General features: G+C 41.9%; 1 protein-coding gene across 2 annotated transcripts; it reads left to right on the forward strand.

Annotated features, from left to right (window-relative positions):
* Positions 1–434: 434 nt before the first annotated feature.
* On the forward strand, positions 435–24,462 carry CCL28 (C-C motif chemokine ligand 28). Of its 2 annotated transcripts, XM_006079320.4 has the most exons (4): positions 435–594; positions 12,828–12,954; positions 16,393–16,590; positions 24,032–24,462. In XM_006079320.4, the coding sequence occupies exons 1-3, from the start codon at positions 525–527 to the stop codon at positions 16,583–16,585; spliced, it is 390 nt and encodes a 129-aa protein (XP_006079382.3). In that variant the 5' UTR covers positions 435–524; the 3' UTR covers positions 16,586–16,590; positions 24,032–24,462. The 2 variants fall into 2 exon arrangements, with proteins under 2 accessions (XP_006079382.3, XP_044788349.2); XM_044932414.2 differs by lacking the exon at positions 24,032–24,462 and having other exon boundaries at positions 16,393–17,120.
* The last annotated feature ends 2,399 nt before the right edge of the window (positions 24,463–26,861 follow it).

Consider the following 26,861-nt stretch of genomic DNA (forward strand, 5'->3'; position numbering starts at 1 on the left):
GTTGAATTTTCCCATCTTTCCACCAGATAATGCTTTTTATGACTTGCCACCTTTGTCCCTAGAAGCTCAGTTTCAACAAGCTACTTAAAAACCCTGATTCCTTTATGCAGCAGTTCTCAACAGAGGTGTCCTTCAGAATCACCTATGGAGCTTTTCTTAAGACTCAGATTACTGGGCCTCTGCTCCAAAATTCTGATTTATAACTCTGTGCAGGAATTCACGTAGGCAGGTATTTTTTAATTGTCCCCGAATTCTGGTGCACACCTCCAAACTCACAAGAACCTCACCAGACGGCAGATCACCACTGACATCGTCTGACCCCCAGGTGGTTGCAAACAGCTCTGGTCCTGAGAAAGAGCCCAGTTTCAAGGAAAGAAACATGAGAAAGAGGTACCCTGGCACCTCCCAGGGCGGGGCTTTCTGGCTTGCTTTCCTCCACGCTCTTTCTCTGCACCCAAGGACACTTTTAGCCTCATTTCCTGATCTTACAGACTCACCTCTGCTGCCTTTGCACTCTGGGGCAGATGGGAATGCAGCAGACAGGACTCGCCCTCCTGGCTTTGGCTGCCTGTGTGGCTTTTCGCCCCTCAGAAGGTGAGTGGGGGGTCCGGGGATCTCAGCCTCCAATGGAAGGAGGGGGGCTGCCTTCCAAGATGGAACTGGAAGGAGTGAGGTACCGCCAGCAGTTAGGTAGGGGCAGGAATTTCCTGTTGTCTACATGAGAATGGCATACATTTCAATCCTTCATCTCCAAGAGGCAATTTCAGAAAGGAACCTCATTTGAACAGGAATATCAGTAATTTGCCACCTGTGCAATTTTGAGTAGTGCTTCCTTTTTTTGATGATACTATCTTAGAAAATCCCCCAATAGAGGCTGAAGGAGAGCCTATTAAAGGCTGTCTTTAGCTTTCGCCCCCTCACTCTACCCGCCAAACTGAATACAAGTGTGCACGTTTCTGGAAGAAAGATAGACTTGACCTCTGGTTTAGGGTTTGGCAAGTTGCAAGCTTTCAGACCAAAGTCAGCCCTGTGGATACTGAAAACCAAAACTTCAGTCTGATCCTACAAAAGGGACTCAGGATAAAGGAGACTGAACCATACAAATTATATCAGAGAGAACTTCTATTTTGAGTTGCTGGCATCTATATGAAGATTATGGGCTTCCCTGGTGGCTCAGAGGTTAAAGCGTCTGCCTGCAATGCGGGACACCTGGGTTCCATCCCTGGGTTGGGAAGATCCCCTGGAGAAGGAAATGGCAACCCACTCCAGTATTCTTGCCTGGAGAATCCCACGGATGGAGGAGCCTGGGTGGGCTACAGTCCACAGGGTTGCAAAGAGTTGGACACGACTTAGCGACTTCACTCACTCACTCATATGAAGATTATAACTGCGTTTGGATCTGAGGCAATCTTTTCTACTGTATTTAGGAAACCCTAAATATAGGTATTTAATACTTGACTGATTTGACTCTTTTCCACTGTCTTCTTTTCTGAAACTTTACCCTGAATAGATTCTCTACATTCAGAACAGAGGTAAAATGTAAATTTTGTTTGGTCTGCTTTTTGAAAACTTCAGGCAACATTTTAAATTGACAGGTTTCACATACACAGAGTTGTGTGTACACACATACAAACTGGATTTTAGGGCTTCTCCTGAAATATCAGGTCTGGCAACACTGGTTCCACTTTCTCTGGCAAGAATGAATAGAGCATACCAGCCCTTTGCTATTCACCTGAAATTATCACAACATTGCTTATTAATCAGCTATACCCCAATACAATATAAAAACCCAAAAAAAAAAAAAAAACTGCTAAAGCAAACTAGCCTCTGTCCTCCAGACAGAGAGAAGGACATCCTATTAATTGCTTGGCTATTAGCATCCTATCAACTGCTCGGCTCCTGTAGGCATTTGCTTAGGGACTCCCAATATAGCACCCCAATGTGCAGAGCTTTACTAACAAGCACAGTTCTTCATCTCTGTCCTTCCATTTTATCAAGGCAAAAAGTTTTTCATTTTATATTTCTGTAAATTTTTCAGAAAATTTCACCATTGAGATTTTAAGACCCAGATCCATTGTTTCTCAAAAGTCTACCAGCTAAGGCTTCATTCCTATTATTGGCAATACGATTTTTTTTTTTTTCACATGAAGCTTCGAAATAAAAGTGTATATGTCTCCCCCATCCGCTTCTTGGCCTGTTTCTAGCCTTCCCTGTGGCAGAGGCAGCAGCAGCACTCCTCCAGGAGAGGAGGGAGGGAAGGGCAGGCGGAGGAGGCAGGGTGATGAGGAAAGCCCTGCCAGACCCAAGGCCAAGGTATGCTTGGGAATGAGTTCTGGCAAAGAGGGTGGGACAAAAAGACACCGAGGTGTTTGAAAAGGAACAGTTGATGATGATAAGAAAGAGCTGAGGAGATGTGACTGTAATTTCTGAGTTAGTCTCAGGGCTTCTCCTAAGGTGGTTTGTGTCAGTCACTCAGTCATGTCTGACTCTTTGCAACCCCATGGACTGTAGCCCACCAGGTTTCTCCATCTACGGGATTTTCCAGGCAAGAATACTGGAGTTTGTCACCATTTCCTTCTCCAGGGGACCTTTCTGACCCAGGGATTGAACCTGGGTCTCCTGCATTGCAGGCAGACTCTTTACCATCTGAGCCACCAGGGAAGCCCACAGCAGTTTGGGTCACAGGAAAATCACATTGTCTGAGAAGGTCCAAGTGTCTGCCATTTAGAAATAAGTGATGTACCTTCCTTTTTTTGGTGGGACATGTATTAATTATTGTTAACCTTAAAAATGCATTCCAATATATATTGTTGTTCAGTTGCTAAGTTGTGTCCGACTCTGCAACCCCATGAACTGCAACACGCCAGCTTTCCCCTGTCCTTCACCATCTCCTGGAGCTTGCTCAAACTCATGTCCATTGAGTCAGTGATGCCATTCGACCATCTCATCCTCTGTCGTCCACTTCTCCTCCCACCTTCAATCTTTTCCAGCATCAGGGTCTTTTCCAATGAGTCAGTTCTTTGCATCAAATGGCCAAAGTATTGGCGCTTCAGCTTCAGCATCAGTTCCTTCTAGTGAATATTCAGGATTGATTTTCTTTAGGATTGACTGGTTGGATCTCCTTGCAGTCCAAGGGACTCTCAAGAGTCTTCTCCAACACCACAGTTCAAAAGCATCAATTCTTAGGCACTCAGCTTTCTTTATGGTCCAACTCTCACATCCATACATGACTACTAGAAAAATCATAGCTTAGACTAGACATACCTTTGTCGGCAAAATGATGTCTGCTTTTTAATATGCTGTCTAGTTTTTTCATAGCGTTTCTTCCAAGGAGCAAGCGTCTTTTAATTTCATGACTGCAGTCACTGTCCAGTGCTTTCTGTAGGAAGCTTCCATTCAAGGGTCTGTGTGTCTCAAGTGCCCTGTGGAGGTTGTAAGGAATGCAGGCTGGGAGGAAGGTCAGGATGGGAGGGAGGGAGGTGAACACCAACTATGGCCATTGTCTCGGGCTCTGGGAAATAAGGAAATGGCCTGTGCCAGTCTGAGACTTGGAAAATATGTTTTGTTTTGTAAGACATTAAATGTTCCATTATCTTAATGGTGCCTACAGTGGCCATCTTGATGTGATGGCTTAGTAACTGGCATTCCCCAAATGTTCTGTATAAATCAGGAAGCAGTTGACTTACCCATAATTAAAAGCCTTGGATTCTACCCAAAGATAGGGCAATACTCCACCCCCAATGATGTGGCTGCCAATTCCCAGAAATCAATTCTGACTCCATAAAAATGTCTATTATTCAGTGGCCAAAAGCCAGATTCTTTAAAGCCACAATCCAGGGTTTGTGGGTCTTTCTGTTTTTATTTTACATTAAAGACTAAATGTCCACTTTTGTCCAGCAGATACAAGTCGGGAGATTTTGCTTCATTGAGTCCCAAATTGGTTTTCTTCAAGTTTCTTCTGATAATCAGCCTTCTCAGAGTAGGATGGCTCCTGATTAGAGATACGTGCTAGGGACTTGCTGCTTGAATCCTGAAAGAAAACTTTATCTTTTGTTTGTTTCAGTTATAGCAGATTCACTACAGAGGGTTGCCAAGAATATACATCTGTGCTTGTAAACTTGGACTCTCCATTCACCAGGAGTGGTCCCCAAGAGGCCAGACATAACATGCCCAGTGACCTTTGGTTTCTCTTCAAATTTGCCCTTCAGTGTCCTTTGTTCTGTTTTTAATTTTATTTTGTTTTTAATTGGAGGATAACTACTTTACAATGTTGTGATGGATTCTGCCATATATCAGCATAAATCAGCTATAGGCATACATATGTCTCCTCCCTCTTAAACTTCCCTCATATTTGTTTTTTTTTAATGTTCTTTTCAATGTCTAGAGAAGCAGAGTGACTTCTTATAATACAGTAGCAACTGTCTCAAATTTCAGTCACATATGGACTCCTTTAAAGAAAAAAATTCTCTTTATTCTTAATGATGACATTTAAATTATTTTACTACATCACTTGATGTATAAACATAAACCAGGCATAGACCCCATATATATATGTGTGTGTATGTATATATATATATATATATATATATTTATATAATATATTTGTTGTTGTTCAGTCACCAAGTCGTGTCTGACTTTCATTCATTCCCTGTTACACAAACATTATTTCAGGGCTCCAAGAAGTATCTGGGAGGACTTAATTTGGACACAGCAGTTTCATGCATCATGGCTTAGTGAGTCCTTCTTGCCTATGTGCTGCGCAGTGGACACCTTTGCTTGTAGGTATTTGCAGTATGATATGGCTCCGTTAAAGTATGAAATTCACTAGAAGGGGAAGTGCATCCCCAACCAACTATAATTGGAACATTTAACTGCTGTCATTCTGGTTTTTTTTTTTTTCACTTAAAAAAAAGTTATACCTATTGCCATTTTTAAATTGTACTTGTAGACTTGAGATACTGACAGAAGCCAAGTGAAATTTTCTTATCATTTTCAGCTTTATCCTGGGACTATTTCTCTAACAATGGCATGTACTTTGCTCTGTTTTCATTCTATTGTGTTCTCTAAAGTGTTATTTGTATTGGTGTTTTCCAAACTGCATTTCTAATAAGCCCCAAAGGACACCATACCATAGCTCTGAGAACCACACTTTGAGTAACCATACATCTAAGTAAGAGAGCAAGGTGGGTCACCTCTCTACAGTAACCGAATCCTTAAAGCTCAGAATCTAATTGTTATATCACGAATTTGCAGTGTTTTACTGTTGGTCTTAAAAAGTCTTGAGTAAGGAAGTATTTAAAGCTTTCTCTTAGTGACCAAAATTGGATCACAGACATAAAGTCAAACCAGAGACAGACATTTGTAGCAAATTAACCATTCAACTCTCTGACACTTAATTCTGGAAACAACGATGACAACCCCAAACCAACAGGAACATTGGCAATAACACTATAATGAAAGATAATGCCTTTAATGATATACTAATAACATTATCTTTAAAATATTAAATAGAATACAAGTGATTTATCATATTGAATTAACCCCTACCTAATTACTTGAGGGTGGGAGGATGGTATGTTTCTGAAAAAGCACTGTGCAGTTTTAGGACACTTGGGACATAAGACCTTGACCAAAAACTTATTTTTTAAAAAAGGAAAAGCACTGATGCCAGGCACTGTGCTATGTGGCGTGGGTATAAAGATATGCTGAGGGAGTTCACAGTCAAAAGGCATAGTCATATAAACCCTAAATTTTATACATATATAAAATATATAAAGCCAGAAAAGCACATGGCACCATAAGACCTCAGATCCACGGGGGGAAAGGGCAAGACTAGGAGCAAGGAGGCAACTGGGATGCTCAGTAGTTCCAACTGATGAGGTCTGGTACTTGGGCAGTGATAATAGGGACAAAAAGCAGGGAGACAAATCTGAGAAATGTCCAGGCAGTAAAATTTACAGGTGTCTGTGACTGGCTGTGGATTGCAGGAAGAGGGAATGACACACAAGTTTCTGGCTCGGGTTAATGGTAAATGATGGTTAAGTGAGATGAAGACCCCGACGAGGAGAGTATTCGTTTGCATTTGAATCCAAGCCATGTCTTGTAAAAGGAGACTGTCAAAACAAACAACCCCAAACCTGACACAATCTCAACAACAGTGTAAGATTTTTTTTTAACCTACGTGCATCAGAAACGGGTAGATCAAGCAACCAAAAAAAACTAACGGAGGTGGGAAAAATATGCCCAACACGTCTGCTTTCCCCTTCAGCTCCAGGAAGGGCTGCCCGGGACGCCGAAACGCGTCCCCTGGAGCTGCGGGGCAGAGGCGGCGAAGTCCCGGCGGAGGGCGCAGGTGCTTGAGATCCCCGGGGTTCGCGGCGGAGGAGCAGGCTCGCACTGCCGGGCGTCTGTGGGCCTGTGAGTAGACTCGCCGGTCGCAGGACGCCACCCTCCTCCAGGCACAGTCCTTGTTATCCCTGACCCGGGTTCCGCTCCCAGTGCTCTCCCAGTGCCCGGGCACCAAACGCGGGCTGAGACAGAAAGCCGCCCAGCAGGTTGCGCAGGCGCAGAGGCCGGAAAAGCGGCCAGACGTGGCCCAGACAAGCTGCCAGCACCACCCGCTGCCCAGAGCTGTCGCTCCGCACTCCTTCTCCCCTTCCCTGAGCTGGGCCCTCCGCTTCAGCACCGAGTCTCCCGACCCGTGGCGCCCTCGCCTACAGATACGTGTGCTGGGACAGCCGTCAAGGTTGGGATACCGTTCTGCTTGAGTCTTTTTCCCATTTTTTGTTTTAGTGTTTCCTCTGATTTTCCTTTTCTAGGGACATGAGTGGAACACTTGTCAACTAAAGAAAATGCACAACGTGAGAGTTGCCAGTTAAGTTTTATGTGGGACAATATGAGGATTGTACCCTGGGAGACAGCACCTCAGATGGCTCTGAGAAACTGTTCCAAAGAGGTAGGGGGAAAGAGAGTATGTATGTGATTCTGGTAAAGGCGGACTACATGCAATCAAGTACATCGTTTCTGTAGAAAGTTTCTCCTGGGCTCCTGCAACTTCTGCTAGACCTGAGAAACAGTTGTCGCCATGAAGAATTTTAGTGCTTTTCTAGATATTAGGATCTACAAGAATTGCACCCATAAAATCAGCTCCTGAGAATATCTGTCTGAAGACCTGTCCTGCCAGTTTCCTTGAGCAGAGTGCCTCATTTCTGCTCCCCACCCTGAACTCCCTCAGGGGGTGTTGGAGGTCAGCAGCTGCAGCCCAGCAGGATTTAATCCTTGTAGAAGCAGATGGCAAGCACCCATGGCAGGTGCCAATTTATGGCTGACACTCAATTATTTTATCCTGTTTGTGTTTTAAATAAATGCACTTATGTTAGACTTAGCTCTGTTCCACCCATTATAATAAATACCATTTCCATTATTTTCCAGAATTAATATTTTGTGATTCGCATTTAGCCTATGAGATGAATGTATTTTTTTAGTTTCTAAGCAAATGGCATTTGTAAATTTATACATAAATTATCTTTATTATTTAGATCAAAGTTTTTAAATGGTTACTTTGCACAGGAGCTGCCTATGCAAAACACTATATAATGGAAAGAGAACTCTTAACTACAGATAATGGTGTAATGTAGGGGAGAGGAAAAAACAACTTTCCTTTCATCCTTCTAGGTTCTTTACTAGGACACCTATAACAAAAGACAGATTAATAAGAAAAAAGCATACACGTTTATTTAATGGGTGCCTTCACAAGGAAATGAAGACTCAAAGAAGCAGTTTGAGTTATGGCTTTTATATAAAGTTGGACAAAGTGGTAATTTGTGAAAATGTGAGAAAACAAAGGAACTTGAACTAAGGCAGTTAAGCATGGGAAAGCGACATAGTTTCACAAAGTTTGTACAGATTTTCCTTGGCTGCAACTTCATGTCTCATGGAGACACCATCTCATTTCACCCAGAATGTTGGAAAATGCTAAAAATTTCTTTCTTCCCCAGGTGCAGGGAGAGTACCTTTTACTTGGAAGTTTTGTATCTTGCTTTTAGGAAGGTCAGAGTGCCCTTTTTGCATTTGCTGTTTTTCTGACTTTAACTTAAAATAATCAACATGCCAGAATGGAATACTTTGGGGTCACGTGTCCTGAATTCTTTCAGGGACAAAATATTAAAAATTGTAGATGAAATGGACAATTTCTTAGAAAGCTATCAAAATTGAGGTTATAGAAAATCTAAATAAACACGTAACTCTTAAGGAAACTGAATCAGAGTTGAACATCTTTTCTTCAGATAGACACCAGGCCTAACTGGTTTTAGAGGTTTTACCAAACAGTGAAAGAACAGGCAATTCTTGTCTTACACAAACTTTTCCAAATAATAGAAAAATAGAGAAAGCTAACTGATGCATTGTTGGTGATTAATGTAATGTTAACACTCAAAACATTCAAGGATAACTTCAGGGGATTAAAATATAGACTAATCTTGTTTATGAGCATAGATGCAAAAATATAAAAATGCAAAAGTAAAAATGTTTTTATAGTCATATGAATTGTTGAAATCAGAGGACATTCCTGATGGTTCTTTTTGGGGCTGCGCTGGGTCTTCATTGCTGTGTACAGGCAGTTCTGATGAGCCGGGGCTACTCTCTAGCTGTGGTGTGCTGGCGTCTTGTGGAGCATGACTTCAAGGCTCTGGAGTACTGACTCAGTAGTTGTGTCTCCTGGGCTTAGATGCTCTATGGCAACATGGGATTTTCCCATAACCAGGGATTGAACCAAACTGGTGTCCCCTGCATTGCAAGACAGATTCTTGATCACTGGACCACTAGGGAAACATGGATTGTTCTTTAAAAATGGAAATATTCTGAAAGGAAGCTGCATGAGAAAACCTCTGAGGGTGTGATGTTATCTGCAAGAATCTTACCTTAGCCCTAGTCCTAACCATCCCACAAGCTTCATTGCCTAACTTGTATTCTCTTCAAAGGATTCTGTCTTTCTTGGCCTATTGTATTTCCAGGTGCCTCACTAGGGCACCAGTCACATCTACGAACACCAAATATGCTTGCCTGCCTCTTGTCTTTTGATAGTTAATCTGATAGGTTAAGTGATCTCCAGGTGAGCCCATCTTACTTTTATATCCGAGAAATGTCATCCAGTTTATTAAGTACATATAGGTCCCGGGTGCTTTTCTGGGTTAAAATTATGCTTTTAATTGATGTCAGCATTCAGATAGCTTGAATTCTTAAACACATAAGTTCACCTATGATTCTTAATTCCCACATAGCTGTTGAAAGTCCATTTCAGATTTTATAGTTGCCTGGGTCACAACTGGGGCTTCCTTTGTGGCTCAATGCTAAAGAATCTGCCTGCAATGTGGGAGGCCCAGGTTCAATCCCTGGGTTAGGAATATTCCCTGGAGAAGGGAATGGCTACCCACTCCAGTATTCTTGCCTGGAGTATCCCATGGATAGAGGAGCCTGGTGGGCTATATCCATGGGGTCACAAAGAGTCAGTGACAACTAATAGAAGGTTCTGTGTAATAGTAACTGTTCATTTTTCTACTCCCAGCATCTAACATAGTGATTCAATATAAAAGAACTTGTAGATATAGCTATAGATAGTATTTCATTTATAAGAATTCACATAATAATTTTTAGATAGTAAGATGGGTGAATGAATGGATAGTTACATGAATAAACCCAAAACCTTGTTTGGGGTATTAAAACAACTTTACTTGGAGAATAGCAGCACAGTGTAGCTAAAGAAAGGAACTATTAGTTTCAGGAAATCAATGCATTAATAAATGTGAGGAGAACCAGTGTTCTGTTCTCCCATTGCCCTTTAAAAATAGTTGAAATAGGGAATTCCTTGGCAGTCCAGTGGTTAGGATTTAGTGCTTTACTATCATGGGCCTTGCTTCACAGTTCAGAGTGGCCAAGAAAAAATGGCATTTAATGTAGAGAGTTCACCAGTGGCCTAGTGGTTAGGATTCAGGGTTTTCACTGCCTTGGTCTGGGTTCAGTTCCTGGTGGGAGAACTGAGATCCTGCAAGCTGTAAGGCACAGCCAAAACAAAAACAAAAATGAACACAGAAGGTGTACAATTCAGTGATTTTTAGTACATTCACAGAATTGTACAACTATTCAGTGAGTTCAGTTCAGTCGCTCAGTCGTGTCCGACTCTTTGCGACCCCATGAATCGCAGCACGCCAGGCCTCCCTGTCCATCACCGACTCCCCAGAGTTCACTGAGACTCACGTCCATCGAGTCAATGATGCCATCCAGCCCTCTCATCCTCTGTTGTCCCTTTCTCCTCCTGCCCCCAATCCCTCCCAGCATCAGAGTCTTTTCCAGTGAGTCAACTCTTTGCGGGAGGTGGCCAAAGTACTTGAGTTGCAGCTTTAGCATCATTCCTTCCAAAGAACACCCAGGGCTGATCTCCTTTAGAATGAACTGGTTGGATCTCCTTGCAGTCCAAGGGACTCTCAAGAGTCTTCTCCACCACAGTTCAAAAGCATCAATTCTTCGGCTTTCAGCTTTCTTCACAGTCCAACTCTCACATCCATACATGACTACTGGAAAAACCATAGCCTTGACTAGACGGACCTTTGTTCGCAAAGTAATGTCTCTGCTTTTGAATATGCTATCTAGATTGGTCATAACTTTCCTTCCAAGGAGTAAGCGTCTTTTAATTTCATGGCTGCAATCACCATCTGCAGTGATTTTGGAGCCCCCCAAAATAAAGTCTGACACTGTTTCCACTGATTCCCCATCTATTTCCCATGAAGTGATGGGACCATATGCCATGATCTTTGTTTTCTGAAAGTAGCTTTAAGCCAACTTTTTCACTCTCCACTTTCACTTTCATCAAGAGGCTTTTGAGTTCCTCTTCACTTTCTGCCATAAGGGTGGTGTCATCTGTATATCTGAGGTTATTGATATTTCTCCCGGTAATCTTGATTCCAGCTTGCCTGTTTTATCACCCCTTAAAGAGACCTGTATCTGTTAGCAGTCATTCCCCATTCCCTCCTACCCCCACCCCTGGCAAACACTAATCTGCTTTATGTCTTTATGGATTTGTCTATGGACATTTCATATACATGGGATTATACCATATATGGCTTTTTAAACCTGGTTTCTTTCACTAATAATCTCTTCTTTTCCCAAGATCAGAGACTTAGAGCTGACACCACTGAGGGGTTTTAATCATTTCTTTTAATCCTAATTTAGGGGCTAACTTCTGTCTGTTACTATAAGACTGCCACCGGCAGCCACCGTTGACCATAATTTCTAACTTTTGAGAAAATGTATTACCCACTTGGAGGAATGGGGAACATAGACTACTGTGTGCAGGTAGCATGGAGGAATTTGCGGATACACATTTTAGTAGGGGACTAGGTTTCCTTTCATTATTTGTGTTGCCCTTTTCTCCTTTTATCTGGGTCACATAAGCTTCTCCTAACTTGACTTCCTGCCCTAATCACACCCGACTTATCCCTACTTGCTCATCACTGCAAGACAAATTTTTTTAAAACCCTTCTCTTTTCTAGATCTTTAATGGACTCCATTTCAAAAAAGATAAACCTCCTTAGACTAACATTCAAGGCGTCAATGGTGTGATGTCAGTCCATCTTTTGAACCATATCCCTCATCAATCAGCTTCCCAGCAGCTTAGTTCAGGCAAAGAGGTCTATTTTTCTGTATTTCCTAAGTGTGCCCTGTGCTTTCTATCTCAGAACTCTTGACCATGCACTTCCTTTAGCCTGGACAAGTCTTCTCCATTTTTTGCCATCCCTCCAAATCCTCAAAGATTCAGTTAAGTCCTTCCTGGACAGTTAATTTCAAACCTGCTCCAGGGGCCCATGTGGTTGGTCCCCTCTGAGTTTTGGGTCACTCTATCAATCTTGCTTCTTCAAGCAAGTCTGGTCGCAACCCCACTGCCCTCATCTTCCCTTGCTTTATGTCTTTGCTTGAGCTTAGTTTTATCTCCCCAAAATACAGTGTGAGTTCTGGAAGGTAGAGACGTGTCCTGCTCTGTGGTCTGCAAACACAAAGTCCCCAGTAAGTGACTACCCCTCGTTCAAGCAGGTTAACATTCTGTTTCTCTGGAGTCTCCAAGATAAAGCCAGTCCAGTGTGCTATAGATGGGGGAAAAGTGGAAACAGTGGCAGATTTTATTTTCTTGGGCTCCAAAATCACTGCAGATGGTTACTGCAGCTACAAAATTAAAAGATGCTTACTCCTTAGAAGAAGAGCTATGACAAACCTAGACAGCATATGAAAAAGTAGAGACACTACTTTGCCAACAAAGGTCCATATAGTCAAAACTATGGCTTTTCCTATGGTTTTACCATAGGAAAAGCCATGGTAGTGATGAATAGATGTGAGAGTTGGACCATAAAGAAGGCTGAGCACCAAAGAACTGATGCTTTCAAATTGTGGTGCTGGAGAAGAGTCTTGAGAGTCCCTTGGACCTCAGGGAGATCCAACCAATCAATCCTAAAGGAAATCAGTCCTGACTATTCATTGGAAGGACTGATGCTGAAGCTGAAACTCCAATACTTTAGCCACCTGATGCGAAGAACTGACTCATTGGAAAAGACCCTGATGCTGGGAAAGATTGAAGGCAGGAGGAGAAGGGGATGAGACGGTTGAATGGCATCACCGACTCAATGGACGTGAGTTTGAGCAAACTCTGAGAGATGGTGAAGGGCAGGGAAACCTGGCATGCTGCAGTCCATAGTGGTCGCAAAGAGTTGGACCTGAGTTAGCGACTGAACAACATGTATTCTATAAACCATATGATTTCACGTTTCTTTCTTTTCTTCTTTTAGCCATACTTCCCATTGCCTCCAGCTGCTGCACCGAGGTTTCACATCATATTTCCAGAAGGCTTCTGGAAAGAGTGACGACATGTCGCATCCAGAGAGCTGACGGGGATTGTGACTTGGCTGCTGTCATGTGAGTGCTGTTTGGCAGGAGGGCTAAACCTGCAGAATGACCATTTCTCCACCAGTGAACCATTGGTTGGGGGGAACTCTGCCTGCTACCCAACATACAGATCATTATTTGAACAAGAAAGGGGAGAGTGGTGTGAATGCACACTCTGTCAGTACCAGGATGTCCAGAGCCCCACGTTAGCCCTCCGCACCCTGCATTGCAGTGATGCAGTGAAGGTGAAACACTTTTAGTCACCAGACAATGTGCATGACTTTCCTCAGCCAAACGAAGGACGTTCTGAGTGGAAAAAAAATTAAAATGGAAAAAAACAAATGAAAACCTGACACCTCTGTGCTGACAAGACAGCTGAAAGATATAGAGTGGTTACGACTTGGTCTCAAGTAAGATGAAATTGGACTATGTCTTATTTTGTAATCATAAGTTACATGATTACATGATAAGTCATCTCTTTCGTGTTTCCTTACATTCGACATATAAAGTTAAATGTTCTCTGTTTCCAAACTGTTTTACTACAGAACATGTTTTTACTTATCCAAAATGTAGTCCCTTAACTATGTTGTTTTTCAAACGTTTTCCAATTTTTGGTGCCCCAGTCTTTCTAGTTTTAGTTTAGTGTGTTTAGTGGTATCTCATCTCAATTTTCGGAGAAGGCAATGGCACCCCACTCTAGTACTCTTGCCTGGAAAATCCCATAGACAGAGGAGCCTGGTGGGCTGCAGTCCATGGGGTCGTGAAGAGTCAGACATGACTGAGCAACTTTACTTTCACTTTTCACTTTCATGCATTGGAGAAGGAAATGGCAACCCACTCCAGTATTCTTGCCTGGAGAATCCCAGGGATGGGGGAGCCTGGTGGGCTGCCGTCTCTGGGGTTGCACAGAGTCAGACACGACTGAAGCGACTTAGCAGCAGCAGCAGCATCTCAATTTTAATTTGCTCTTGTTGAACATTAGTTCACTTAACTTTGAACATGTATAAAGACTTTAAGGTTTGAGATAAGTGTTTTAGACGCAGAAACCATTGCAAGCATTGAAATTGCAATTCCGAAATAATATGTGTTATTAATCTCAATTAACTAATACAACTTAACTCACAGTGAATACACTAAATTTATTTCATTGTCCTTTTCTGCCTAGAAATAGGTCCTTTCTTTTCACGCCCTTAACACAATCACTGTAATATCTGATGTCTGAGACAGCAGTTTGCTTGTTTAAAATTTCTCTATAGTGACTTCATTAAAGAGTTTCTAGCTCTTTCTACACATAAACAAAACACAAAGCTATATATCTTGGGAAGGGGGCTGAGTCTTCTTGAATCATATAGACATTATCCATTAGGCAGAAAATTTAGGATTATTAAATAAAGTTGTTTGGGAGGCTTGAGTATTTTTTTCAAAAATGGTTGTTGAAAGGCTGTTGTGCTTAGAGAAATGGGCAAAGAAATAAATTTTATAGTTATAGTTATAGTTATAATCTATGGCAGGGCCTTCCTTCAAAATCCACTGGACCGTCACTAGCTACTCTTATGTGTAAAAAAAAAAAAAAAATCGAGAGATCAGCCTAATGGTTTCTTAGCATCAAACTCTTCACCTAGAAATTCACAACTGAGTGGCTCAGTGTGCACCAGAATATTATGGAGTTGGAGGAGGGCGGGGAGTGTGAAAAAGACTATCCCCTTATCCTGATGGAGACACATGTGATGCAAGTGTAGGTTTAAGCAGCCTTTAAACTTGGGTTTTAAAACATCAGCACATCTTGGGTTAGGGCACTATGTTCTGGCAGCTGATTTTTCTGCTTGTATTGCATTGAGGGTTTGAGGCCCCACTGAGCAGGCCTTTGAAATCCCACATGGCAGGTGTTGCTTGTGTTCCTGTGCTTTCCTCCTCCCTGGATCCTCTGTCTGCATTCCCCCATCCAGGTCTCTCCTGTACCCCCAGAGCCAATGCCCCTTCCTGGGGCTCCTCACTCCCCAAGCAATGCTGCTTTGAGTCCTAGTTCTCTCCCTTGCAGCCAATGGGCTTATCTAGCTGTCAGTGGGGTCCTTCTCCCCTGAGTGTCTGCTCGGATTCTTGCTGACACCACAGGGTAAGGAGAGAATTTAGTCCTTTGGAAAGCGTAGGAACTTCAGCTCTTTCTTGTTTGTTGATTTGTTTGTTCTCCATATTGGTGCTATAGCCAAGTTTTCTTCTGTAATAGCTTAAGGCAAGCCAATGGGCCATAGGGAGAATCAGCTTTTCTTTTGAAGACCTCTAAATCTAATACACTAGTGTTAGAGAACGTGTTATCCTCCTATTAAGATGCCTCACTTCTTTTAAATTAATAATCCCACATGCTGGCTTTATTATGCTCAAGTGCATTCAAGCCTTTCCCAACTTTTCCTCCCATTTCAGAAGGCCCCACATTAGCTGATGCTTCCTCTTGGGTCATCCAGAGAAACGGTAGCCTCATCTCTATCCCCACCTGTTTTTTTTTTTCCCGAAGAGAAGGGTGAGGGGTTTCCATTTATCCAGATACAGAAATATTGTATATGTATAGCCAGCAGGATTTTCAACAATTAATAAGAGCTGGATGGCATCTGATGGGGAATTAAAAGCCATGTGTTTTGTAACAAGAAATTATTCGAGTTACCAGAAATTGTGAATGGTGTTCTAGGATTCTCCTACACCATTGTCAACATTTCATAATAGAAAAATGAAAACGAGAACAAATTCTGAGACATGGTATAAATCTATATTATAGTAAGATTGTTTTGTTGAAATGAAACCAGATTGTCCTTATTTTTGTACAATTTTCAATTCATATCTATGAGTAATTACTGAATTCCTGCTGTGAACAAGGCCTTTTCAAGAGACTTCCAGACTATTCTTCCTTCAAGGAGCATAACACCACAGAAAAAGAACAGAGTCTGAAACAACTACTCAGATAAAAGATGGAGAAAACTAAGTGCCAGAAGACAGGCAACTGGGGGCCACAGAGACTGAAAGAAAAAAAGAGGCATTTAGCTGAGAGGATCTAGAAAAACCTCATGGAGGGTTTTGTTTAAGGAGGATGTGTTTAAGGTGGGCAATGAGGAAGTCATTGGTTTTTTGGTTGGGTGCTTGGAGTCAGGACAGAGAATTGTTTTCACATGGTTTCTCTCCCTCCATCTCTCCCTTCTTCCACTTTCCTCCTCTTCTTTCCCCCTCCTCCTACTTCTCCCCATCTCCCTTCTCCCCCTCCTCCTCCAATTCCTTCTCCTGCTCCTTTTAACATTTTCTTTGGATGTCTGAGGAACCACAGATAGTGCGGTAGTAAAGATTCATTCTTGTGGTCCTCAGCTTTAGGATTCAGTCTGTGTCCAGACACACACTGTCCCAAAGTGGGACCTGCCTACCAGTTCACTAAGGTCTTACTTACTTGTACCGTCTATCAGTGATTTTTTTTTCTTCCCTTCTTGGCAGCCTCCATGTCAAGCGCAGAAGAGTCTGTGTCAGCCCGCACAATCACGTTATTAAGCAGTGGATGAACGAACAAGCAGCCAAGAAAGAGGCTAAAGGCAACATTTGCCATAAGAAGAGACACCACGGGAGGAGGAACAGTAAAGGGGCACATCGGGAAGGGCAGGAAACACATGGCCACAAAACGCCTTATTAGAGAAGGTACAGATGAAGCTGCACAGAGGAGTCCTGAGTGAACTTGGCCGTGGCTGGTTATAAAAATATCATGTGAATCTTCCCTATTGGGAGCCAACAGGGCAAAACAAAATATATTTTTCAAGGGGATAACTATACAGATGCAAACGTAGCCAGTAATATACTCAACTGAAAAAATGAAGTGAAAAGAGAATACTTATCTTCACATAATATTTGAGGAGCAGCATACAGATCTAATTTCTCCAACTTTTTTACTATGACGTTTTCCAAATCTGCAAAGAAGTTGAAAGAGTGGTACTGCGAACATCTGCATGCCTTTACCTAGATTAATCCTTGTTAATATTCTGCCATATTTGTTTTTTCTCTCTCTTCTCTCCTTGTACATGTATATATAAAACATTATATATACAAAGTTATAAATTTTTTCCTGAACCATTTTGAAAACAAGTTACAAACATCATGACACTTCACTCCTAAATTTTTTTTAGTGTTTCAACTTGACATCTGTCAAGAATAAAGACATTTTCTATAAAATAGTGCCATCAGCTTTCTACCTAAAAAAGGCAGCAGTTTAATAATCTATATGATATAATATATATGTTCATATTCCACAATCATATATATGTTTATATTCTAATATATGAATGTATATATGAAATATGAACATATATATTCGACCCAGGGATTGAACCCAGGTTTCCTGCATTGCAGACAGATTCTTTACCATCTTGGGAAGATCCCCTGGAGGAGGCCATGGCAATCCACTCCAGTATTCTTGCCTGGAGAATCCCATGGACAGAGAAGCCTGGTAGGTTACAGTCCATGGGGTCGCAAAGACTCTGCTGAGTAACTAACTACTTTTCAGGATCACATTCAGATTTCGCATTTTTGGTAAGAATTCTTCCTATGTGAATTTCCATATTTCCTAGTGCACTATTTAGAGTTTGTGAACAGTGAAGTTCATTCTTTACACAGAAGACTGGATTGACAAATTCTGATGCTAAAAACAAAAAAGCCTGGTTTGTTCTGGGAGCCACCTGCCTCCTACAGTCAATTGTTGGAGCAGACTAGTCAGGGGTCCAGAGATGGTCCTGTGTGAGATGATTTCACAGTTTCCTAAACAAGGAGCCTACATCCTTTCATTCCTAACACACCTTTACCACGCCTTGTGGGTCGATCCCCAAGGCTCTGCTAATCTTTTGGCTTCCTTGCTCACAGAGGCTGTAGAATAAGAGGTAGTTTTCGTAAATACCCACCAGATGGCAGGAGCAGAGCGTGCACTCAGCCAAGTGTCAGGCGTCTGGCTCTTCCTGTGGGCCACCCCTAGGTAGTGGCCCGGAGGTGCTGAACCTGATGCAGGCTAAAACTATCACCAAATGACAGTCCGTCTAATATTCCTAATGAACACCAATTTAGCATCAGTGAGCTTTGTATTAATATTTCTAATTTTTGAATGAGGAAACCAGAGGCTTATGGGGTAAAATGACTTCCCCAAGGGCACATGGTAAGTGGCAGGGACAAGCCGTGTCCCCAGGTCTCCAGGTCTCCTATTCTCAGATCAGCCCCAGCAGTGGACCCTAGAAAGTGGGCACCTACCTGGAGGTGGGCAGAGGAGGAGGAATGCAGGTAAAGATCTGTGCATCTGGAGCTCCAAAAGGGCCAGATATGCCTGCAGACAGTTTTACCTGGGTCTAGGAGAAGGCAATGGCACCCCACTCCAGTACTCTTGCCTGGAAAATCCCATGGACGGAGGAGCCTGAGTGGGCTGCAGTCCATGGGGTCGCTAAGAGTTGGACACGACTGATCGACTTCACTTTCACTTTTCACTTTCACGCGTTGGAGAAGGAAATGGCAACCCACTCCAGTGTTCTTGCCTGGAGAGTCCCAGGGACAGGGGAGCCTGGTGGGCTGCCGTCTATGGGGTAGCACCGAGTTGGACACGACTGAAGCGACTTAGCAGCAGCAGCAGCAAGGCAGTGAAGGAAACTGCACACTGTTCATGGCCTTCATTTTGCAAAATCTCCCTCACTAGTGTCTTCTTTTCAACTTAAAGACAGATTTTGTCAAAAAATACAGGCTTTTTCCCACTCAATTCCATCATGCTTTTTAATATAATACGATAAAACGTGTAATCCTGAGGAAAATGATTCCTAAATAGCTTAGTCTGTTCCACCTGCTTTAATAAAATACCACAGACTGAGGGACTTATAGTCAGCAAACATTTATTTCTCACAGTTCTGGAGGCAGGGAAGTCCAGGATGGTGGTGTGGCAGATTCAGTGTCTCGGTGTGGGGGGCTGTCTTCTGAGCTGAAGACTGCTGACTCCTCCCTCTCCGTGTCCTCATGTGGTGGAGACGACAGGGAGCTCTCTGGACCCACTGTTACAGGGAAGGAATCCAAAGACACCACCTACTAATATCATCCTCTTTGGGAATTAAGATTTCAACATATGAGGGTTTTTTTATTTAAGTCACTCAGTCATGTCCAACTGTTTGTGACCCCATGGACTGTAGCCCACCAGGCTCCTCTGTCTATGGGATTGCGCAGGCAGGAATACTGGAGTAGGTTCCCATTCCCTTCTCCAGGGGATCTTCCCAATCCAGGGATCAAACCTAATTCGGGAGATACAAACATTCAGACCATAGCACTAAATACTCTTTTTTGATCCCATAGTCCCATAGACGCTTGAAGGTCCAAGCGTCTTCAAGTTTCAGGTTCTAAAAACTTAAAAAAAATTTACATTAAATTTGTAATGTAAACACGATATTAATTAATGTATTATAAATTAAAAATTAAATAATGTAATGTAATTTACATTACATTAGATCTCAGTTCAGTTCAGTCACACAGTCGTGTCTGACTCACCGTGACCCCAGGGACTACAGCATGACAGGCCTCCCTGTCCATCACCAGCTCCCAGAGTTTACTCAAACTCATGTCCATCGAGCTGGTGATGCCATCCAACCATCTCATTCTCTGTCGTCCCCTTCTCCTCCTGCCCTCAATCTTTCCCAACATCAGGTCTTTTCCAATGAGTCAGTTCTTCGCATCAGGTGGCCAAAGTAGTGGAGTTTCAGCCTCAGCATCAGTCCTTCCAATGAATACTCAGGACTGATTTCCTTTTGGATTGACTGGTTTGATCTCCTTGCAATCCAAGGGACTCTCAAGAGTCTTCTCCAACACCATAGTTCAAAAGCATCAATTCTTTGGCACTCAGCTTTCTTTACAGTCCAACTCTCACATCCATACATGACTACTGGCAAAACCATAGCTTTGACTAGATGGACCTTTGTTGGCAAAGTAATGTCTCTGCTTTTTAATATGCTGTCTGCTGCTGCTGCTGCTGCTAAGTCACTTCAGTCGTGTCCGACTCTGTGTGACCCCATAGACGTCAGGCCACTAGGCTCTCCTGCCCCTGGGATTCTCCAGGCAAGAACACTGGAGTAGGCTGCCATTTCCTTCTCCAATGCATGAAAGTGAAAAAGTGAAAGTGAAGTCGCTCAGTCGTGTCCGACTCTTAGCGACCCCATGGACTGCAGCCCACCAGGCTCCTCCATCCATGGGATTTTCCAGGCAAGAGTACTGGAGTGGGGTGCCATTGCCTTCTCCAATATGCTGTCTAGGTTACATTAAATTTAAAATAATAAAATAATAACTTGAGAGTAACTTAATTGACTTAAAAAGTCAATTAATTGATCTAATTAATCATAACATAGGGAATAATACTATTAATAAATAATGAACAACATTAATGAAAAGCTAAAATGAAAACATTGGTGTCTAATCCTCTCAATCAACTTGAACTATTTTCAGTTTTGTTTCCTTTCCAGTCCAGGTCCAGAATTCTACATACTTTTTTGTAGCTATAAGGACAGTAAGTTTTATGCTATATTTTAAATTTTTGATTTTACTGCAGTGCAAATAAATGAAATTTTCTGTAAGGGAGAACAGCTTCTTAAAGAAATTCCATTTAAAGGGTATCATATGTGCTTATTAAAACACTGCTGTGTCACCAATACTGCACTATGAGTAGATCACCTAGGTTAAGCCTCTAAGGTTTTTTTAGATTACATTTTCATTAAAGCAGTGCAAGTGTGTAGTAAAAAATTTAAAAAGTGCAGCAGAATTTATCATGAACAATAACATCCTCTTTCTCTGTCCTCCCTCTTCCCAGACCTGCTTCTTTGATGCAACTTCTTTTAAACTTTTTAAGTTTTGTTTTTCTGGTGGTGTGTGGGAAGAAAACCTTTTCTTCCACCTTCTTATTTTTCCTGACTGTATCTGAAAATTCAACTGACAAACACAGATTAACAGGAGAAAAGCCTATACCTTTATTTAATATACATTTTGTGTGACATGGGAACCTTCAAAAGGAAATAAAAAACCCCAAAAAGCAAACCTGAGTAGCTTTATGCTGAGTTTGATGGCAAATGGGTAGTCGTTCATTGGAATACATGTGATAGATCAAAGAACATGAATGCAGTGTAGCCAACTTGGGGAAAGTTAGCAAGACCTGTTTGTTGAGAGTGAGTGAAGTCGCTCAGTCGTGTCTGACTCTTTGTGACCCCATGGACTGTAGCCTACCAGGCTCCTCTGTCCATGGGATTTTCCAGACAAGGGTACTGGAGTGAGTTGTCATTTGCTTCTCCAGGGAATCTTCCCAACCCAGGGGTCAAACCCTGGTCTCCCGCATTGCAGGCAGACGCTTTACCATCTGAGCTACCAGGAAGACCTGTTTGTTAGGATTCTTCTTTATGTCCCTTTACCTTCAGAGATAAGGCTGCTCATCTCTTGCACATATAGGGAGGATAACTGTCACCTGAGGATTTTATGACCTGTTTCAGGGAGGAAAGATGGGGGAAGGTCAGAAAGATTATGCCTCTGTTATTTTCTTGAATTCCTTCAGCTTAAAATATTTAATATTTAAGATGCCATGTTTTGGGGTAGTGTGTTCTGAACCCCATCAGTGGTCACTTCCATAATTCCAAATGAAAGCTTAAAATATTACTTATTTATCAATTTTAGGCAATTTCTATTATTTCCTCATTGCATTCTATTTCCCTTTCTTTCTCCCTCCTCATCTTGATAGTTTTATCACTGTTATTTTTCCTTATCTTTATAATTTGAATAGTATACCCACCTTCCTTCATTAGTCCATTAATTCTAGAATTTCAGTCTCCTCTTTATGTAAAATGTAAATACCCTATTCTCCTTTTCTTTTTCTTCTATCCTTCTATCTTGTGTCACCTATATTTTTACATTTAATTTAACTATAATTCTGTACTAAAATAACAATCATCTTTCATGCTTTAAGGAAGAGTCTCTCAACTCTAGGACTACTGACATCTTTGGCTACTAATTCTTTACTATGGTGACTCTCCCATACTTTATAGATGAATTAGCAGTATCTCTGACCTCTATCCACTATATGACATTCAAAGCTGTCTCCAGATATTGCCAAATATGTTCTAGGAGAGGGGAGTAAATTTACTCTCAACTCCAGTTGGGAATCACTAGACTAGAATCTAAGATAGGTTCTAAAATGGAAAACTATGTAGCTGGAAATTTTCTAAAATGACCCCCATAATTCCCTGCTCTGGTATACACACACCTTCCAAACACTAATCTAGGTGTTGCACTTTTAGGTAACAAATCAGTTGATTGTAAAATAGGGAGATTATCTGGTGGGAATGACTTAATCACAGGAGCCCTGTAAGACTAAGTCTCAGTTTCAAAACATGAGAAGGATTCAATATGCCATGATTGGCTTTAAAGACAGGAGAAAGGCCAAGTCCCAAGGAATGTGGGTGGCTTGCAGTTACTAAAAGGGGGCCCCAGATGACAGATAGCAAAGAAGTAGAGACCTCAGTCCTATAACTACAGAAACTTCTCTGCTGACTCAGATGGTAAAGAATCTTCCTGCAATGCAAGAGATCCAGGTTCAATCCCAGGGTCGAGAAGATCCCCTGGAGAAGAGAATGGCAACCCATTCCAGAATCCTGGCCTGGGAAATCCCATGGAGAGGAGCCTTACTGACCCCATGTGACAGTCCATGGGGTTACAAGAGTCACACATGAAAACCGTCACCACCACCACCTACAAGGAGCCTTGTTCAGCCAGGAATAAGAATGAGCTTGCAGCAGATACTCCCACAGAGCCTCCAGAGGGAATGCAATCCAGTCAGTATCTTGATTTCAGCCTTCTGCGACCCTAAGCAGAGAACCCAGTCACATCACCTGTCTGGACTTTTGGTTTACAGACTCTGAGCTACTAAATGGGTGTGGTTTAAATGGGCTTCCCTGGTAACTCAGCTGGTAAAGAATCCGCCTGCAATGCAGGAGACCCCGGTTCAATTCCTGGGTTGGAAGACCTCCTGGAGAAGGGATAGTCTACCCCCTCCAGTGTTCTTGCTTGGAGAATCCCATAAACAGAGGAGCCTGGCAGGCTACAGTCTGTAGTGTCGCAGAGTCCGACACGACTGAGCTACTTTCACTTCACTTCTTTTAAGTGGGTAAGTTCATAGAACTTTCTTAATGCAACAATAAGAAGCCAGCACAACCAATGAGTGGCTCTTTTACCCTCCTGACTACGTAAGTATTGTTTGCTTGCCAGGTCAAGTTGTGTGCTAGAGTTTAATATCCTTCTCAATAAATGAACCCTGCATAATTCACTATTCAGGCAACTTGAGCCTGATAAAACACAACTGCTTTCTACATTATTTGTGTGCTTTAGATATTTGACTTCTTTCTCAGGTTTGCCCAGGCCTCCCTGTGAGCTCTGGATTTTTATAATATCCATGAACAAATAGAACTCGGACACATTTCATAATTTATATGACCGATCTGATGCTCTTTTGACAATTGTAGCAATTTCCTTCTTTTTTTAATTTTTGTAAAATCAGGTTTTCCCTGTAGTAAATGTAAGAGAATTCCAAGTTCATCCTGGTCTCTCCCCAATACTGTGACTATGCTCTATCTTTTAATTCACTGACAGATAATTGGATCAATTGACATATTGTAGTCTCTCCATCTTGTTGCTATTCTACTGCTGCAGAAACTACTGAAACAATAAACATCCCCTTCCTCCATCCAGGGCTTAGCACATAATAGGCACTCAATAAATATGTACTAAAAAAACATGTGTAGGCAACTGACCTCTTGTTTGGACAATTACAGTGAAAATAAGACACCATGAGAGTCCTGCATTCCTGAATGACCAGCCTCTACTGAAGAGAGAGAGAGATACTAAGGGTTAAATGCCGCAAGGTCTGGCCTGGGGGATGACAATAACTAAACCCAGTGTGACTGGGCTCCATTGTTTTCAAGATTTTCTACAGAATTTGTAGAATTTTCAGAATTTGTATGTCTTTTACCTCTTCTCTATAGCTCTGACATCAGCCTGTCCATAAAATGAACTTTATCTCCATTTCTGTTTCTCGTTCTCCCAGGTCATAACTATCTGGATCAGTGAATTACAGAACCTTCTCTGCAGAAGGAAGTAGGGCAGAAGAAACAGCTTACGACAGGTTGACTTTGCTGAACCCAGACCAGACAGCTGAAGGCAAATTGTACAATCATCAAGAAAAGTAGGTTTAGGAGGAAGTGGGGGTCTTGGGGATTATAAAAGGTGAAGAAAAAGGATGACTTCCTATTTGAGTCTCAGCTTTCAGAGTTACCCTGGACTCACCAAAATGGCTAAAATTAAAATTAAGAAGATGCCAAATGTTGGGACTCATGTGTGCTGGTGGGGATGTAAATTAATTGCATCACTTTGGAAAACTGTCTAGTAATATCTACTAAAGTTGGACACCTACCCTATGACCCATAAATTCTATATTTAAGCAATATCCAGTTAAATAAATATGTTCACCAAAACACATACATAAGAATATTCATAGCAACAAATGAGAACTAAGTGCTCATCCAAAGTAGAACGGACAGATTTAAAATGTTACATTCATTAATGGAGAGGATGTGGAAAAAAAGGAACCCCCTACACTGTTGTTGAAAATGTAAGTTGGTACAGCCATTGTGGAAAACAGAATGGAGGTTCTTTAAAAAGTTAAAAGAGAGAAGGAAATAGCAACCCACTCCAGTATTCTTGCCTAGAAAATTCCATAGATAGAGGAGTCTGGCCAGCTACAGTCCATGGGTTTGCAAGAGCTGGACATGACTCAGCGATTAAACAACAATGGAGGTTCCTTTAAAAGTTAAAAATTAAAATGAAAAATCCCAAGAGTTACCATACGATCTAGCAACAGGCTTCCAAGTTAGCGCAGTGGTAAAGAATCCGCCTGCCAATGGAGGAGATGCAGGAGATGCCGGTTCAATCTCTGGGTTGGGAAGATCCCCTGGAGGAAGAACTGGCAGCCCACTCCAGTATTCTTCCCTGGAAGATTCCGGGGATAGAAAGACACACTCCCCAGACAGATGTAGGCCATCACAGAACACCCTTGATGGAGCCTGTTGAGAGAGTCTGAAGCACAAGACCAAGCTCAGCTATATCTGGATTACTGACCCACAGATACTGTAAGATAATAGAGGTGTGTTGTGTCAAGCCATTAATTCTGAGGCAATTGGTTATGCAGCAGTAGATAATGAATATAAAAGAGATAATGTAATCAGAGAAAATGGTAACAAATCCTGAAGTATTTTTTAAATGTTTATTTATTCTTTTACTTTTTTGGTTGCATCCTGAGTCTTAATTGCAGCATACAGGATCTTTAGTTACAGCTTTCGGATTCTCAGATGCAGCATGTGGGATCTAGATCTCTGACCAGGGATCAAACCCAGGCCCCTTGCATTGGGAGCATGGGATCTTAGCCACTGGACCACCAGGGAAGTCTCATTCTTCTTCTTTTTTGTTTTTTCTTTAATTTTTGGCCACACCCCGCTGCATGTGGCACCTTAGCTCCTCAACCAGGGATCAAACCTAGACTGCCGGGGAAGTCCAAAGATTCTACAATTAAAGAACACACACTGAGGATTGGGAATCAGGTGAGGTAGCTTCTTTTAAACGCTTTAATAGAAAATATGGTCGACAGTGGGAGCTATTGATGTAAAAGGCCAAGAGAAACTGAGGAAAAAGGAATTGCTTAACTTCAGACAGAGGTATTCCAAGCCTGGCAGAAACCTGAGTGACAGGATATCTGAAGCCAAATGGAATGAAGATTAATGGAGTGTTTAGGTTTGAAAAACTGCTATTATCTTGAGATGTCAGGAAGGACACTGAGGAATAAGAGGAATTGTTTCTTATTTAATAATTTGAGAAGATCTCATTTCTGACTATATAAAAGCCAAATACTTGAATAAAATATCTTTTATTGACATTGACATGGCATCATATATCTGAACATAAAAATACCAATAATTGCTTGATTTTTTTTTTTTATCAGACTCAGCCTAAATTCTGCTGATTTAGGATTCTGATCAAGAAGCCTTATCCATGGCAGTTCCCCAGGAAGTTCAAAGCCCAAACCACAGGGTAAAATATTAAAAAAAAAAAAAATACACTTACAAGAAAGAAAGGCCTAATGGGAAGGAGGCTAATAGTTAGTAAACACAATAATAATAGTAATTAGTACAAGAATTCATTTGAGTGGCGTGAGAACCAGTCATCTGAAGAAAACTTCTAGACAAGACCATTTTGTTCAACCACGAAATGCCATGAGACTAGTTCACAGAATTTTGACTTCATGCCTTTGTAAGTTATTTTATTTTTGTTTGGTTTTGGCCACACTGCACGGCATGTGGGATCTTAGCTTCTCCACCAGGGATTGAACCCACATCCCCTGCATTGTAAGCACAGTGTCTTAACCACTAGATAACCAGGGAAGTCCCTGAATGGCTGTATTTAGTTCACAGGAGTGAGTGTGCCCATTTTCTCCCCTCTTCCAACCCCAAATGATAAATGTCTTCCATCCAAAATAGAACATTCCCCTTAGCGAAGAGTTACAGTAATCAGGCTGTTTAGGAATCATTGTTAGTTGGCATTCTGGTTCAGATGCTGAAACAAAAGTAGTCCAAACTAGACAGAAGTTTATTTCTCTCTCCTGGCATAGCACTCCAGGTGTAAAACAAGCCTTCATTCCGAGGTTGAAAAGGTGGCTTCGTGGTGTCATTTGCCTTGTTTCTCTGTTGTGCTCTCGTCCACAGGTGAGCCTGTCCCATGGTTCACCACCATGAGTTGGGGCCACCCCCAGGCTGCAGTAATTTTTCTAGGTCTGTCATAAGAAAGTAGTCTAGACGGGATAACCTAAATAACAGGAATTTATTTTC

Source organism: Bubalus bubalis, chromosome 19, assembly GCF_019923935.1.
Source record: "Bubalus bubalis isolate 160015118507 breed Murrah chromosome 19, NDDB_SH_1, whole genome shotgun sequence".
NCBI lineage: Eukaryota > Metazoa > Chordata > Mammalia > Artiodactyla > Bovidae > Bubalus > Bubalus bubalis.

Excerpts from the sequence above, each read along its gene's own strand:
- CCL28 (XM_006079320.4), top strand. The coding sequence starts at position 525 with ATGGGAATGCAGCAGACAGGACTCGCCCTCCTGGCTTTGGCTGCCTGT. Across the intron at positions 595-12,827 it reads GGCTTTTCGCCCCTCAGAAG|CCATACTTCCCATTGCCTCC; the intron begins GTGAGTGGGGGG and ends TTCTTCTTTTAG. Across the intron at positions 12,955-16,392 it reads TGTGACTTGGCTGCTGTCAT|CCTCCATGTCAAGCGCAGAA; the intron begins GTGAGTGCTGTT and ends CCTTCTTGGCAG.